The 18,623-nt window shown below is 32.2% G+C and overlaps 1 protein-coding gene across 1 annotated transcript in view; it reads left to right on the top strand.

The window, feature by feature from the left end:
- Positions 1 to 2,253: 2,253 nt before the first annotated feature.
- The window catches only part of LOC134724417 (centrosomal protein of 95 kDa-like), a 28,140-nt gene continuing 11,770 nt past the window's right edge, over positions 2,254 to 18,623 (top strand). Inside the window, exons 1-10 of the mRNA XM_063587459.1 lie at positions 2,254 to 2,387; positions 6,714 to 6,785; positions 7,759 to 7,887; positions 8,486 to 8,713; positions 9,279 to 9,426; positions 13,284 to 13,396; positions 13,910 to 13,986; positions 16,844 to 16,928; positions 17,469 to 17,532; positions 17,952 to 18,098. Coding sequence (XP_063443529.1) covers positions 6,746 to 6,785; positions 7,759 to 7,887; positions 8,486 to 8,713; positions 9,279 to 9,426; positions 13,284 to 13,396; positions 13,910 to 13,986; positions 16,844 to 16,928; positions 17,469 to 17,532; positions 17,952 to 18,098 — 1,031 coding nt within the window. The 5' untranslated portion in view covers positions 2,254 to 2,387; positions 6,714 to 6,745. The remainder of the gene's footprint in view (positions 2,388 to 6,713; positions 6,786 to 7,758; positions 7,888 to 8,485; positions 8,714 to 9,278; positions 9,427 to 13,283; positions 13,397 to 13,909; positions 13,987 to 16,843; positions 16,929 to 17,468; positions 17,533 to 17,951; positions 18,099 to 18,623) is intronic.

Raw genomic sequence — 18,623 nt, 5'->3', positions numbered from 1 at the left:
CTGACAACTATACACTTAGACCATGTTGAATGTAGCGTATTACAAGCGGATTCCAGTTTACAACATTTTTTGTGCTTTCTAGGCAATGCTGTTTCGTAAAAAATCAAATTAATTAAGTATATACGGTTGATTCTCTAGAAATTGCACGGTTGGCACTTCAAAATTAAGGAAAAAGCTTCCACCAAAATCCATCTGGTAAACAAAGATTGCTTGATTAAGCAAGTAATTTCCTTTTCTCCAGCACGGTTACAGCCTCCCCCTTTTTTTACTCGGATAAAAATATTTAAGAAAATTATTTTTTGCAAATTTAAGCCAGATCAGTTACATCGGCACTCTAACAGACACAAAAAGACGCAAAAAAGGATCGAGTCCAACTTTAGCATGTTTAGTAGACAGACTACCAACCGCTGCCTATTCACAGGCGCGATCCCACTACTATTCGACACGGGGACTTTTGTCTGCTGTGTTTCCACCCTGGACCTGTACGTCCCTCATTAGACAACCATTGGCACATTGAGCTCCCTCAACGTGACCATATTGATGCCAAACGTAGCGCGGACGCGCCGGAGAGCAGGGATCCTGCCCTCAAATTGTCCTCAATCCTGACCGCCAAGTACGGCTAGGTTACAGGAGAACGCCGCAACTCCCAGCTATTTACCTAGATGAAATATTCAATATTTACCACTTTTTGTAAAATATATAAGCTAAAATTTAATATAATTCGAAAGTTATTACCGGGTACTCCTAAACCGTTTAAATATTTTTAAATCCATAATTATTAACAGCCTTAACAAACAGGTGGATGTGACACGTCATACCTCATATATCTAGTATATTGAAATTTCACAGAAAAAATATTAAAAAAGTAAACTATGTAATTTGTTTCATTTATCAAAATTATCTCGCATAAATCGAAAACCAAGAAATTACTAACACGAGTATAACAAATCAGAATTTTGATAAAAATTCAAATGAAGATGGTTCTTTACAAATTGAATGATGTTTATTTTCCCTGAATACATGCAAGTCTGCAATTTCTTACAATGAGATATTATAGTTATGACTTATTTTAAGCCGGATTTCACAGTTTTAAAACAAACATGACTGATAAGATATTTCAGTTGATATTTTAGAGTGTGAAGAGAGCGGGAGTGGATCGTAACCCTTGGCTAGCGAAGATGATATATTTTACTAGCAAAGATAGGAGATGTCTTCTGGCATCATTGCTCAATTCTAAGAAATAAAAGAAACAGGTAATACACAAATTGTAAAACAGAGAAGAAAATACATTGAGGGTTATAAGCAAAGACAGCCCATATAATATGTTGTAAGCACGCTCGTCCTAATAGTAAAGAGGTTAGCCTCAGACTTGTCCTGCATTTGTTTCACTCATAGAATCAAACTAAGTTTTAAAGTTTTAAAACATTTTGAAGATAAAAAAAAAAAACGCCAAAAAATATACAAAACAGACTTTTTCGTTCATTTTTTAACATGAATTAGGCAGTTAGTTTTCTCGTCTAAATTGTTTTAAATTAACATTTCGGGGCCTTTTATAGCAGGCTATGCGATATGGGCTTTGCTTATTGTTGATGGCCGTACAGTGTCCTATAGTTGTTAATTTCTATGTCAATTTGGTCACTTGTTGAGAGTTGTCTCATTGGCAATTATACCAGATCTTCTTTTTATATATTTAAATAATTTTACAAGACATCAAATTGTTATTTTGTGTTATTCTTGCAGATAATTCTCCGCAAAAATTAAAGATTGTTTATGTATTTAAATTTTGTTTTAATTCATGGCATTTTACATATGCACCGGCTTGAAAAAAATAAAAAATAAAGAAGCAACTTCGATAATCTCTGTATTTTAAGCGTTTTTTTCACATGAGTAGAATATAAGGTCAACGTTTGAAACTTTTCGTGGAACAGCGTCAAAATCGTCGTTATATAAGGAACGTCGTGTAACGCTAAGTGTCACCAATGCCGAACGTGCGTAACGTCCTTATACGGTGCTATATTTATTTTTTTTAGACTTGCAGGAAACTTGAAAACATATTTCTGCTCTCCTGTCGTCTATCAGAACATGACCTGTTCCATATGATAAATAAGTTCGCATCTATTTCTACAGATTGTAATTTGGTTGTTAATAAATGAAAAACTAATGACAAAAATTAATGTTCAGGCATTTCACGGGATGGGTTCGGAACCGTTTTACATATATTAAAAGTTTTTGGTGGAATTATCTCCCCTGTTTTGACCAATAGGTGGCGGTGTGTTTTATTTATATCATGGCCGAACACGACAACAAATTTTGAAAACAGTTGTAAAGTTTTTATTCTGATGACAAGAAACCGTAATTATATGAAAACTCGTTTGGTTTAAAAAGCAGTAAGCATATTTCGATGTGAATTTGAGCCTTCAATTGCATGCATTAAGTTGTTTTACAGTTTGTTTTTGATAGCCGCCGACCTCCGTAAACGTGCATGAACACGATCATTTCTGATCATTTGTTATAAATTAGTAAATCAAGTTGAATATGATGTGAATTTATTTTGTAGGAATACAAAAATAACCCGATCCGATTTCGTACTTTATAGTTAGCTTTTAAGCTAACATATATCCTTATGTTGAAGTCCCAGTTGCTTGTTTCAAGCAGCAAAATACAAGTTTATATTTGATAAATCTGGTGTGTAGACATCTAATTTTTGCACATTTTTTATAAATATCATATTTGACGATGTTTCGTTATAGTATAAGAACAGCTTGTTCATTGAAATCTGTAATGCCAAATGTCCTCTTCCAACCTGTATAACTCATGAACGGTAGCTGGTCTTTTCACGGGTAACACGAACGAACCGGTCTCACTCATTAGCGACAAGAAGCGACAACAAGAATTATTCAAGCGACAAGAAGACTATTTATTCGATGCTTTATTTGTAGAACTCTCAGCCACGCTTTGCCGTCTTTATTATTTAAGCGTTGTGGGGTCTGGAAACACGCTTAAATAATAAAGATGGCAAAGCGTGGCTGAGAGTTCTACAAATAAAGCATCGAATTGACATAACAAGAGTAGCATAGTTTTTAGCAAATGAATCAAAATATTTTATTCCATTATGCCCACTCTATATATATCTCCATTCGTTTATTCATACTTTGACTTTGATGAAAACAGATACATACATTATCTTATACATATTCTTCATATTTAAAAATTAAAAAAAGGCCTCAATCTCTTTCTTCTTCACAAATGTTTAATTTCTTCATCTACCAAAATGTTTTCTTGTCGCTAAATAGTCTTCTTGTCGCTAAAATAATTCTTGTTGTCCCTTCTTGTCGCTTGTTGACGCTTGTTGTCGCTTCTTGACGCTTGTTGTCGCTAATTAGTGAGACCCCGAACGAACATATAACAGTGTTATCATCCGAATAACACTTATAATGACTGAAAAACACTTGAAATTTTAATTATTTACACATGTGGGTGACTTTTAAACATTGATTATTCAGAAAATATGCTTTGATTAAGACAATGTTATTCCGTCATTCTAGGTACCGGTCTTTTCACCACAACCTTATATTCAACTCAGAACACAATAAAATACCATCTTTATACATACCTAAATATTAAGTTTAATCTTCATTTATATATTTGACTAACCTTCTGAACAAGGAATGAAGAATGAATATTTTTATATAGATTTATACACAAATTGATAAGAAATGATAACACGAGAATCAAATACAGTACGGGTAGGGACTTATTTTTATGGATGTCTTAATCCGTCTAGTCGGATATGAATGATTGGACATTTTTATGGTAGGTAGTATGGTCATTAATCAACAAATCCAGGTGTGATTGGCAATATATTTGTCCTTTCATCTTAATCCGTGCTGCTAGAATTACGGTTCACTGATTTCAGAATCAGGTTACCTGTAATTTTAACCTCTCAGTCACTTTATTGATTACATCGTTTTTGACATAAAATATGTTTACAGGTGAAGTACTGGAGAAAACTTTGTTTTTAATAAAAATAGCCTATTTTTTTAATTATGGTTTTTATTTTTCAACTGCTATTTATTTTCTAATTTGTTCCTCAAAATTATTTTTGTTCTATGTTCTTTGTTGTTTATTTTTTGTTTTTTTGTGTATCTGTTTCTTATTTGTTTGCATAAAATTTCAAACATAAATATTTTTACATGTATTCTATTTCTGGAAGCTTACGGTTATATTTGTTTTACTCGTAAATCCATTAGCAGAATGCTGTCTCCAGGGTTAGTTTGACGCGGCCACATGCAAAATATTTCTATAATATGTATTTAATATTCAGTCTGTGTTGGGTCAGTTCCGAGATATAAAAAATAATAACAGTGAGCAATACTTGTATATTATTTAGTAGCTTGCTGATTCTTTGTAGTTTTTACTTTTTACTGTAAACAATTTATTGTCCGAAACTTCAAAGTTGGAGATGTATCAATAAAATATAACGCAAATAATAACACTTGAAGAAGATATTGATTCTTCCCGGACATAAGTTTATTTTAAGATTTCTGTGTTTGTTCATTATGCTAAATTTATATAATTGACCTGCATTTGGGGGTAGGGGGTAAATAGGGTCCGGATCTCTAAATCCCGGGCTTAAAAACACGAAGTCCCAATGTCCCGAATTTAAATAAATCAAAATCCCGACATCGCGAAAAAAAGAATTCCCAGATCCCGAAAGTGTTAATCCCGTAATCCCGAACCTAAATTAATTGCGTAATATTAATTTACGCACAATCCATGTAAAAAAGGAAACTTGTATGTTATATATTTTTAACAGCAATTTTAAGAAAAATTTGCCGTGAAAAGATAATTCCATTATACACATATTAGTGATCAACAGCATGTGCACGTGGTTGGACTTTAACTTGACTCCACTCACAATATTATTGAATGCTAATAAAAGATGTTAAAGATCGATTTTGTCCACTGCACGAGATTCTTATATGGCGGGAAATGTCGTAACAGTAAACTCAGGTGACCTTACTGAAAGACCGTGGGAAAATCCATTCATGATTAAATTTGATGTGGAATGATTGACAGTATTGTGCATTAGTTTTGAGGCTCTTGATCGATTGACCAGAATAGAAATTTAATCGATTTACATACATGTAAAATCAAAACAAGATTTAGTCTTTATTTTTATCAGTCATTTCCCGGATTCCTATTTAAATATTCTACTTTGGAGAACTCCTTTAAACTTCGGACAACTTCGGACAAACTTCGATTTAAAAATTCTTACGGACTGCGCGAGCTACATGTATAGAATGACTAGAAATACGACGAAAAAGTAAAGACAGCTGATCATGAATAGTACGATTAACCTTCAACCCCATTGGGGTATAAATGTGCATTTATTCAATAAACTATATAAGGTTAAATTTTGATTTTCGTGTATCGATTCGTATAATATATTTATAAATAATAAAAACACCGGCGATTTTCATAAAAGAGTCGACTGAGACATGAAAATAGAAAGGCAATATCTCGATTGTCAACAATTTTTTGTTAAATAAAAAATAGGAATCGAAATATGATCACGGTGTTATAAATATTGTATTTAAAGAAACCAATTGTTTGACTTTCAAAGAGATTAACGGGAAATATGTCAAAATAGAAAGCACGAGTGATCTGTCTGACCAAAATGTTTTACTTGCGAGAAATGATTTTCAGGTGTGAATTGGTGTAGAGGCTCCGACGGGGAAAGTTGTATCAAAAGGAAAATAACTTTATTCACAATGCCTATACATATTTTATAAATACGATATGTTGGCCTTATACTTAAAATTGTGTTTCTAATAATAACATATAAAGGAACAGGACGTTAAAAGGGGGAAATAATATAACCATCAATGAAAACTCGTATAGTTTATGGGATTGATGTCTCAACAATTTGATTTAAACTTCGATTGAAAACAGTCTTGGTTGTTATAAGGCTTATTATTTTGAATTAGATGAAATATTTACGGTTTACAAATACAAATGCAAATACAAAATAGTTTATTGGCACAAAACTATTATAATAATTGGCAACACACTATATTGTTAAAAATCGTCTTTATTTCATTTTCAAATTATATAAAAAAAAATCCCACATTCATAATATTTAATTTTAATTCTAAATATTTCATTTTTAATTTAAATTCTTATAATATTTTACATTTATCTATTCTCCATAAATACAAATATATCTGTACAGATAAAATTTAATTCTAATCAAGCTGGTACAGATTGATTTACGACCTTCCACTTGGATATTGCACAGCAGGTGTTTATTACTCTGGGACAACTGTCCGACCAGTCTGACATCTAGACGGATTAAGGCTTCCATAAAAATAAGTCCCTACCTGTACTGTAGAAGTGTTGCAGGGCTGTTGTCAGAACAGTGCACTAAATGTCTAATAATTTTTCAAAATAAATTCATTGCGATAAATTCACAATAAATGAAATGTTTTAACTTATTAGAACAATTTATATCTTATAATATAATTGAATAGTAAAGACCATAAGATGATTTAGATCATGAAGATAATATACAATGTAATACAGACAATGTAAATCCACAAAAAAGAGTATAAATTGTATCTATAGCTCAAAAGAAGTACAGCATAAAAAAAATATACCATGGATCCCATATACATGTAATTAACTTATAACATACTATATATTAATTTCAGTTTCAAAATTGTGGACTACAGTATAATTAAAGATGGGACCAAAACCAGCAGAACTTTCTAGTGAAGATAGACGTAAGTACTAATACTAATCAGCCTTCAAATATGCCCCAAAACTAACCTGATATGTCTAAAGAAAGAAGAGTTTCTTTTTAAAATCACTTCAATAGTACGCTGTTAATGTCAAAATATAATGCGTTCTGTGTACATTTAACATTGCCTTGAACATATTTATTGGTTCTTACGTAATTTATATTCAGATTAGTATTCCAATACATAATAACAAAAGTGTATCCTACATTCATTGACATTGTAGTATAGAGAAATCCCATTTTTGATAAATAAAAAAAAATACCCACAATATTATGAAACCAACTATGAACATTCTCAAACTTATGGCTTTCTTTTTAGGACAGACTTTTTATAACAAATCCAAACCATTAATGATATATATCTGCATAAATTACCTTCAGATTTCCTGTCTGGTTAAACTATCATAATTTCTTGGATCCTAACTGAGTTTTCTTTATTAAAAAGGTCACCCTAGGCTATGAGGAGTAAGAGATGTTTCATGTGTTGTAATGTTAATTATGAAATAAACTTTTTGGTATGTTTTATCATTTCATGTCCATTGGCTTATGTCACAGTGTCACACAACATAACATTAAATGAACATGTAACATGTCCACAAATTTATACATTCAAAATAACTTTCCTTTCATCAAATTATATATCTCAGGAATATATTTTGAAACTAGATTTATTGTTTGATACATCTTTTTGAAGAAACGATGAACAAATGATGAAGGAGAGTAAAAAAATGAAAGTCTGCTAACTATCAGTCATTGCCAGTCATGCCAGTAGGGAGATCCAAATTAAAAAAACAGGATAATACAAAAGTTGGACTACTGGTAATTTGATCCCCTGGTTTATATTAAATATCTACAAGCATCTTGGAGGACTACAACCTACCAGTACTCAATCAAACTTATTGGGATGCTGGAAAAACTGAAAATGTATTGAGTTTCAATTATAAATTTATTCACAGGTATTGTAAGCCAGGCGAATACATTACTAGAGCAACTGAATGCAGGCAGTCCTATTGGTTGTGTTGAAGATATCAATTCTCAAGTTTATGTCACCTTATTTGAAGGATTGTGTGGAGAAAAGCTAAATGGTGAGGACATGAAACATTTAAATGGAAATAAAAAAATACATTGTATTGCAAAGAGAGTACTTTTAGTTAAGCATTTCATCATACACCAAATTGAAAATGGAGTATTAAAACTTACAGATTTTAATTGATTTTATCATTATGTACAATATAAGTATCTTGTAGAAATAACAGTATCACATTCATACTGCAACCTAAAAACAATCCTTTCAAATATCATTCATGCAATGTAGCATCACTTATGATCCTAACAGACCATATGGGGAAAGACCAATGTGTAATGTATAAATTCAGAAACTTTTTTTTTACCACAACAGCTTGTAATTCACAGCAGCTGAGACCAAAGAAATATATTGTAGCTAGACATAAAGTTTTTATTGTCAGCATTTCTTAAGTTAATTAGACAAAACAAACATTTTTTTTCTTTTTAGAATCATTAAGCCTATGCCTGCCTCCAAAGGCTCCAATACAAATTTTAGAAAATTCATGATTTACCACTTTCCATAAAAATTCACCAAAATATTTTTACATTTATTTATTAATACAACAAATAAAGTTGCTCTTATTTGAAGATTTCATTTGTTTTTGTCCTTTTCTCTAGGTATTATAAGGACTTCTGTTACTACTGAGGATGAAATTCACAATGTCCAGACAGTTATCGACACCTTGGCTGCAGATGTCTTGCATACGTCGCTATTGCATATAAATGGAAGAGATGTCGTCAACTCAAATAGAGAATCTGTCATTAATCTCTTAGAAATTTTATCTGGACTACTTGAATATATTTTTAACAAAATTGAAAGTGATTTATCTACAGATAATGAAGAAGGTATATTTTCTCTTAAGTATGTCTGCTTGTAGGCCTTTAATACATGTATAAGTGTTTTTTTGTTTTAATTGAGTTGTATGGCAACAATGCTTTTAAATACATACATATACATGTAGCCTTGCTGTTCAGTATGAACCAAGGTTCTGTGTTCAAGACTGTACTTTGACCTATAATGGTTTACTTTCGAAAATAATGACTTGGATGGAGAGTTGTCTCATTGTTACTCATACCACATCTTTTTATATATAATGCTCAGAAATGCTGTTATATTCTTTTTAAGTTGGAAAAAAACTGATTCAAGAAGTAATGTTTACATAAAATATTTTAAATCAATGATCATACATGTATGTATCTGTGTAAGAAACTGGATATATGAAGAAAAACACCCCATTGAAAGATCTGTACATTTACATTGTAATTTGCATTTGCTGTAAAACAAGTTAAATGATGTCTGCCTTGCCGTCATTGCTTTACATCTTATGTCCTACATTCTATCATAGCAGTTGTAAATAAGATAACTGATAGACAATATATATTGTATTTGTTTCTACATTTTTTTGTTCAGGTGAAGGTTTAGATGATGATCCTGATGCTTTGCAGAGAGATATGATAGACAAAATTCTAGAGAAAGAATTAAATCGTACATCAGACACAATCACCAGTAGTCCTGAGAGGAGAGAAATTAAAAAGTCTTCTGTTTACTGGGATGAAGAGTAAGTAAACTGTTGGTAGCCTTCAGCTGTTATCTGTTTTTTTGGTCAGGTTGCTGTCTCTATGACATATTCCCCATTTCCACTTCCATTCTCAATTTTATTTTATGTTAACATTTATGGCAGTTATAGTATAAACAGTGTTCCAGCTAGGATTTCAAAAGGGAAGGGTGCCAATCCTGAAAAAGGGCATTTAACGCGCGATATGATAACATGAAAAGGGCATATTTTAATAAAAGATGTTTATAATCAAACATTGTGTTTATTTGTTGAATCACAGGTTATACAATACAAGAACAACATCATTAGCCCATATAGAACTATCTTTCTACTTTTAAGGCTGAAAAACTTGTCAAGCAGCTTGTCACACAAGTTTTTTTATCATTGCTTGGCACAGTTGAACTTTATATGCAGAATGTTTTGAAAGGTGCCCTGTAATTTTATACTGTTTCTATGGTCTGTCACATTTTACCAGTTTCACCTTTCTACCCCTGTTGTGCTTAAATTGTATCAAAAATAAAGAATACAGAAAAGATGACCAAGGCACCCTACCAACACTGCTAATAAGACCCTCTTTAACTTTTCCCATAACTCAAAATAAATACCTAAACATATATATTCTTAAGCAAGAAGTATGTCTACATATTTTAGAATATGTAAATGCCAAAATTGGTTACTCAATGCTAGGGAAAAAAATCAGATTGAGTTATCTTTCTTTATTCGGGTGTGCTCCTTCTTTGGAGGATTATAAACAGTACGTAAATATGATCACAACATGGCGGCCGATTTTGTTTTTTTTCGTATCAAAAATGAAGGCAATCAATGACAAAAACGTCTGAATTTTCTGTTTATTTCACGGAAAACAAGTAAACCAATGTCTTCAACGAATTTATTATAGTTTTCAACTTTCTGTCTTTACGTTTCTTCCATGAAACTACGGTAAACATTGCAAATTATGCCCAAGTTGTTTTAGCACATTTCTTCAAAGATAATTGCCGACTGACTGATTCTATTTGAATGAATAAATGTTGATGATCATTATTGACCCATCCGATAAACGGATTACCTATAACAACAGGTTATGACACCAGTTGTAACCGTTGATTAGCTTGGGGCCGTAAACAAAGTCATAAACTTTTCCCCAGGTAAAATTTAGTAATTAGCGTAACATATCAATACGAACAAATTAATATGCAATCGATCTTCAAAAAGGCAGGGCGCCCTGGAAACTGTAAAAAGGGCACAGGGCGCCACTCGGGAAAGGGCGGGCGCTGCGCCCTCTGAAAACGGCCTAGCTGGAACACTGATAAAGATACAAACCACACATTTTCTTAAAACATAAATTTGACTGGCGCTAAGTAGGAAGGCCCTGATTCTAAGCCTTGTGCAAAAACATTATAAGTTATACTAGTACTGTTATATTGTGAGCTATTGACCCCTAAGTATTCATAGAGCCTAATAGTGATAGTAAAAGCGATAGGGGGTGAGACACTGTACGGTTATTCTGCATATATATACAAGTATTCATGTTTCCTGATATAAAACTAATACAATGTATATTATGGCAATGTTTAAAAGCTTTAGAAAGCTGACCCAGCATAACAAAATGTGCATGTAGACAAAGAAAATAGCTTATTATGATTCTGTGAAGTCAGAAATAATTTTATGCATTTATTATTGTGATTGTTTGAGAATGGACAAAATTCCAAGATCAATTATCGCAATTTCAGGAAAAGCTGCACACATATATATATGTATAATATTCTCAATGCAACCTCTTAATTGTGATACTTGCACAGTCCCATTATTTGCAATAATTAAATCTACCCAATGGTTTTTATACGACCGCAAATTTTGAAAAAATTTTCGTCGTATATTGCTATCACGTTGGCGTCGTCGTCGTCGTCGTCGTCGTCGTCCGAATACTTTTAGTTTTCGCACTCTAACTTTAGTAAAAGTGAATAGAAATCTATGAAATTTTAACACAAGGTTTATGACCATAAAAGGAAGGCTGGTATTGATTTTGGGAGTTTTGGTCCCAATATTTTAGGAATTAGGGGCCAAAAAGGGCCCAAATAAGCATTTTCTTGGTTTTCGCACTATAACTTTAGTTTAAGTTAATAGAAATCTATGAAATTTTGACACAAGGTTTATGACCACAAAAGAAAGGTTGGGATTGATTTGGGGAGTTTTGGTTTCAACAGTTTAGGAATTAGGGGCCAAAAAAGGGCCCAAATAAGCATTATTCTTGGTTTTCGCACAATAACTTTAGTTAAAATAAATAGAAATCAATGAAATTTAAACACAATGTTTATGACCACAAAAGGAAGGTTGGTATTGATTTTGGGAGTTTCGGTCCCAACAGTTTAGGAATTAGGGGCCAAAAAGGGACCCAAATAAGCATTTTTCTTGGTTTTTAGCACCATAGCGTTAGTATAAGTAAATAGAAATCTATGAAATTTAAACACAAGGTTTATGACTATAAAAGGAAGGTTGGTATTGATTTTGGGAGTTTTGGTCCCAACAGTTTAGGAAAAAGGGGCCCAAAGGGTCCAAAATTAAACTTTGTTTGATTTCATCAAAATTGAATAATTGGGGTTCTTTAATATGCCGAATCTTACTGTGTATGTAGATTCTTAATTTTTGGTCCCGTTTTCAAATTGGTCTACATAAGGTCCAAAGGGTCCAAAATTAAACTTGGTTTGATTTTAACAAAAATTGAAACCTTGGGGTTCTTTGATATGCTGAATCTAAAAATGTACTTAGATTTTTAATTATTGGCCCAGTTTTCAAGTTGGCCCTAATCGAGGTCCAAAATTAAACATTGTTTGATTTCATCAAAAATTGAATAATTGGGGTTCTTTGATATGCCAAATCTAACTGTGTATGTAGATTCTTATTTTTTGGTCCAGTTTTAAAATTGGTCTAATTAAAGTGCAAAGGGTCCAAAATTAAACTAAGTTTGATTTTAACAAAAATCAAATTCTTGGGCCTCTTTGATATGCTGAATCTAAACATGTACTTAGATTTTTGATTATGGGCCCAGTTTTCAAGTTGGTCCAAATCAGGATCTAAAATTATTGTATTAAGTATTGTGCAATAGCAAGTCTTTTCAATTGCACAGTATTGTGCAATGGCAAGAAATATCTAATTTCACAATATTGTGAAATAGCAATTTTTTTTTTAATTAAGAGTTATCTTTCTTTGTCCAGTAAAGTAAGCAAGAAATATCTGCAAGAATTTTTTTTAATTGGAGTTATCTTTCTTTGTCCAGAATCAACTTAAATCTTTGTTATATACAATATACAATGTATATTCACTTTTTACTACCAACTGATAAATTTAAATAATCTTTACCATTCAGTGATAACAAGCAGTTTTTTTACATCTTAATATTTTATGATGTATTTAAATGAGTAGTAATTGTTGCAAACTCCATTAGAATATTTTAATTGAAATTAGTTTTGGAATAAGGGAAAGGGGATGTGATTAAAAAATTGGGTTCAATTTTTCTCATTTGAAATTTCATAAATAAAAAGAAAATTTCTTCAAACATTTTTTTGAGAGGATTAATATTCAACAGCATAGTGAATTGCTCTAAGAGAAAACAAAAATTTAAAGTTCATTTGAATACATTCATTCTGTGTCAGAAACCTATGCTGTGTCAACTATTTAATCACAATCCAAATTTAGAGCGGAATCCAGCTTGAATGTTGTGTCCATACTTGCCCCAACTGTTCAGGGTTCAACCTCTGAGGTCGTATAAAGCTACGCCCTGCGGAGCATCTGGTTAAATTTACAGAACTTTATTTTGTCTTTTAAGTCTGCCTACATTTAACTTTAATTTATATTGTATTTAGGCCTGATGTGAGAAGAAGAACTGCAAAGTCAGGGAGTGAAACTGATGATTTAATAGCATTAGGACATGACAGCTCTACAGGACTGATAGATACTATTACAAGTATATCTAGAGGTAACGACTTTAATTTGCCTTGATAAAGTAAAGTAAATTGATATTAAGGCTGTTTCATAAATAAATGTATTGACTCTTTGGAGTAATTCCATAATGAATAATGAATACCACAATTATTATTTGATGTATACAATATTAGAAACTAGATAATCAAGTGAAATAGTGAAATTGTTGTAACAAGTATTATGAACCACTTTACCAGACCTTAATTTTGTTGAAGCATTTTACCAATCATGAAATTCAATGGAGCTGATTATACTTGGTGAAAAATGGAAATTAATCCAAATTGTTATGACATAAAAGCAAAAATCTATGAACTTAAACTATAAAGTAGTTATTATACGTTGGTTTGAACAATTAATTCAATGAAAGGATTACTAATAACAATTTGTACATATTACCCTGATTGAAAACCCAATATACTAAAATGGCATCTCAGATGTAAACTTAATTGCAAAAAATTATTAGAAGTACTATAAATCTTTTGTAAAAACTTACTAAAATTGTTTTTAGGGAATGATTCAACAAATGAACTGATAAGGGAGGGTGAGAATATTGAGAGAAGAATGGCAACAAGAGTCACATCAGTGGTAAGTCATAGTAAAGTTAACTGAAAAAATATTACACCTTTATTGAATATACCATTGAAAGGTTGTAATTTCATTGAATGGATATATTTCCAGTAACTTGTATTCATCATGTTATTTTCCATAATTAATTGACAGACAAGTGAGACTTGATAGAAAATTTGTCAATCAACTATGGACAATATAATCTCGCTCAGTTTAACAACACGAAGTGTGAGACCAATCTCAGTATGCTGCTTAATAATTAAATGATGGAGCTTACAATGGTATACTTACTCAAGGTATTGGTTTATGTATCTGACAAGAAAAATAACTTGAATTTAAATTTGAATGGTATTTGAGTTTGAAAAGGAATAATCTGCTCTCTTGGTCTTCTAGTATGTGGTACAATTTGCAAGTTACTCATTTTAACCAATAAACTGTTTTTGTAGTCTGACTTAATCAATTTAGATTAAGTTTTATGGTGGTTTATTGCTAAACACAGATGAGTGATAATATCTACAACAACACACTATATAAGGGGTAAGAAATTTTTACACATTGTGATTACAAATACACTACATTTTTTAGCTCACCTGGCCCGAAGGGCCAAGTGAGCTTTTCTCATCACTTGGCGTCCGTCGTCCGTCGTCGTTCGTCGTCGTCCGTCGTCGTTAACTTTTACAAAAATCTTCTCCTCTGAAACTACTGGGCCAAATCAAACCAAACTTGGCCACAATCATCATTGGGGTATCTAGTTTAAAAAAATGTGTGGCGTGACCCGGTCAACCAACCAAGATGGCCGCCACGGCTAAAAATAGAACATAGGGGTAAAATGCAGTTTTTGGCTTATAACTCAAAAACCAAAGCATTTAGAGCAAATCTGACATGGGGTAAAAATGTTTATCAGGTCAAGATCTATCTGCCCTGAAATTTTCAGATGAATCGGTCAATCGGTTGTTGGGTTGCTGCCCCTGAATTGGTAATTTTGAAGAAATTTTGCTGTTTTTGGTTATTATCTTGAATATTATTATAGTTAGAGATAAACTGTAAACAGCACTAATGTTCAGCAAAGTAAGATCTACAAATAAGTCAACATGACCAAAATGGTCAGTTGACCCGTTTAGGAGTTATTGCCCTTTATAGTCAATTTTTAACCATTTTTCGTTAATTAAAGTAATCTTTTACAAAAATCTTCTCCTCTGAAACTACTTGGCCAAATTAATCCAAACTTGGCCACAATCATCTTTGGGGTATCTAGTTTAAAAAATGTGTGGCGTGACCTGGTCAACCAACCAAGATGGCTGCCACGGCTAAAAATAGAACAAAGGGGTAAAATGCAGTTTTTGGCTTATAACTCAAATCAAAGCATTTTGAGGAAATCTGACATGGGATAAAAATGTTTATCAGGTCAAGATCTATCTGCTCTAAAATTTTCAGATGAATCGGTCAATCGGTTGTTGGGTTGCTGCCCCTGAATTGGTAATTTTGAGGAAATTTTGATGTTTTTGGTTATTATCTTGAATATTATTATAGATAGAGATAAACTGTAAACAGCAATAATGTTCAGCAAAGTAAGATCTACAAATAAGTCAACATGACCAAAATGGTCAGTTGACCCGTTTAGGAGTTATTGCCCTTTATAGTCAATTTTTAACCATTTTTCGTAAATTAAAGTAATCTTTTACAAAAATCTTCTCCTCTGAAACTACTTGGCCAAATTAATCCAAACTTGGCCACAATCATCTTTGGGGTATCTTGTTTAAAAAATGTGTGGCGTGACCTGGTCAACCAACCAAGATGGCCGCCACCGCTAAAAATAGAACATAGGGGTAAAATGCAGTTTTTGGCTTATAACTCAAAAACCAAAGCATTTTGAGGAAATCTGACATGGGATAAAAATGTTTATCAGGTCAAGAACTATCTGCCCTGAAATTTTCAGATGAATCGGTCAATCGGTTGTTGGGTTGCTGCCCCTGAATTGGTAATTTTGAGGAAATTTTGCTGTTTTTGGTTATTATCTTGAATATTATTATAGATAGAGATAAATTGTAAACAGCAATAATGTTCAGCAAAGTAAGATCTACAAATAAGTCAACATGACCAAAATGGTCAGTTGACCCCTTTAGGAGTTATTGCCCTTTATAGTCAATCTTTAACCATTTTTCATAAATCTAAGTAATCTTTTACAAAATCTCCACTGAAACTACTAGGCCACAATCATCTTTGGGGTATCTAGTTTGAAAAATGTGTCCGATGACCTGGCCATTCAACCAAGATGGCCGCCACGGCTAAAAATAGAACATAGGGGTAAAATGCAGTTTTTTGCTTATAACTATGAAACCAAAGCATCTAGAGCAAATCTGACAAGAAGTTAAATTGTTAATCAAGTCAATATCTATCTGCCCTGAATTTTTCAGATGAATTGGACAACTGGTTGTTGGGTTGCTGCCCTCCAATTGGTAATTTTTAAAGAAATTTTGCCGTTTTTGGTTATCTTGAATACTATTATAGATAGCGATAAACTGTAAACAGCAATAATGTTCAGCAAAGTAAGATCTACAAATAAGTCAACATGACCTAAATGGTCAATTGACCCCTTAAGGAGTTATTGCCCTTTATAGTCAATTTTTAACAATTTTCATTAATTTGGTAAATTTATGTAAATTTTTACCAAATATAGTTCTCTGTTACTAATGGGCAAAGTTCATGATAGATATAATTGTAAGAAGCAAAATCGTTCAGTAAAGTAAGAACTTCAAACACATCACCATCACAAAATACAATTTTGTCATGAATCCATTTGTGTCCTTTGTTTAATATGCACATAGACCAAGGTGAGCGACACAGGCTCTTTAGAGCCTCTAGTATATATATTTAGGAAGAAGATATAGCTCGACATAGAAGAGAATTAGGACTGAACAAAAGAGAGGAACATCTACCTGAACCTGCTGTTAATAGATATTGTAAGTCTCATATGTGGTATTGTGATGTCATAATCTAGATCTGTTCAGGAAATACAACTTTCTGTCATACAAAGCTTAAGAAATGATTTTTGTATTTTTGTCAAGTTTTAGGTTATTGTAAGAAAAAGTTACAAACAATGATTGGTCAAAAACATGTTTAAAGATTTGAAGAAGAATTTTATAGTCGGCTAGATGATGAGCGAAAATGAGGACAACTTATCAAGGTTTTACAATACTAATTTCTTGTGTGATCACTAGTATGTTTGATAAGTCAATGTTTTGTACCCTTTTATTGATAAAAAAGTTCTTTATTACTTTCAAGTTCAAAATCTATTAGATACTAGCTTTTGTATTCATTGTGATGATTTAGATATAAAATCAATAGTTTAAGAGGCAGTATTTTAAATGTTCAAGGCATTTACTCAACTAGAAAGTTTGAAATAATTACTATTAGATTGATTCTGTATGACTTATGATCTACTTATGATTTTTAGATGTTTTTTCTACACACATTATACAAATTCAATTCATTATTTTCAGATCAGACAACAGTTCCACAAACAGCTTCTGAAGATAAGGATGATTTGTACAGACGAAGATCTAGGTATTGAAGTTATTTTAATAAACCAGGATTCATGTATCTACTGAAATACATGTTAATTAAATTTTCAGTGTAAATGAGGTTGATTTTTGGTAAATTCTTGACAAAATAGTTTGAAAGTAGGCAGATTTTATCACATTTATTTGAGATTTGCTAAAAGAATTTCAAAGGAGACTTCAAAAACTTTAAATCTTTTTGTTATAATTTGTGACCAACTTATTAATAATCTGGCAAATTTGAATGTTTAGTGTAGAAAGTTTATTGCATGAATTTGAATCAAATATGTTTTATTTAGGGGCCAGCTGAGGGCCACCTCTGGGTGCGAGATTTTATCGCTGCATTGAAGACCCATTGGTGGCCTGTGGTTGTTGTCTGCTCTTTGACATATTCCACATTTCCATTCTCAATTTATTGTATTACAGAGTTGATACTTATAAAACTTTAGACTCTATGGTAGAAGAAACTGCTGCCTTAGCTAGAGCTGCAGTTGATGCTAGTCCGTCTAGAGCTAGGTCTATATTACAAAGCTTAGATAATGATTATAATCAGGCTAAACAATTGGCTCAGAGGTAAGTTTAATGAGTTAGCTAAAATCTAAAGTTGCTTTAAAAGGTATTTAGTATTAACGCTTGACACTGGAGAGAATGCTTATTTTACTAATGAAGTTACTCCTGTGTACTGTAATTACTATTAAAGAGTGAATAGTAGAATGAAAATGATTGAGTTTCAAATAAAGTGACTTCTCACTAAAAAAAATGTAGTGCTTATTCACACTTCATTCCTTCATCCCAATCACATCTCAGTCATTGCAGCTGAATAGCTGTGCTGGGTCAGGACTCCTTTACCCGCTATCTACGATGAGGGTTTACTTACAGATTGAACTACTACTTACTACTTTCATTGACAGAAACCAGTTCAACGCTGTATAGTTAATGTTAGTTTTCTATGTAAATAATCGTGTCAGCATACTATAAGTTATATGGTTCGCTACTGACCCCCTACGGATCCATAGAGGGTTAGTAATATCCATAGGGGGTGAGGCTGGAGGCCGAGTCCCCTATGAATTTTATTCACCCTCTATGGATCTGTAGGGG

This window comes from Mytilus trossulus, chromosome 1, assembly GCF_036588685.1.
Source record: "Mytilus trossulus isolate FHL-02 chromosome 1, PNRI_Mtr1.1.1.hap1, whole genome shotgun sequence".
Classification (NCBI taxonomy): domain Eukaryota; kingdom Metazoa; phylum Mollusca; class Bivalvia; order Mytilida; family Mytilidae; genus Mytilus; species Mytilus trossulus.
Note: the sequence above shows the minus strand (reverse complement) of the source record. Positions and strands in the feature narration are given on the sequence as shown.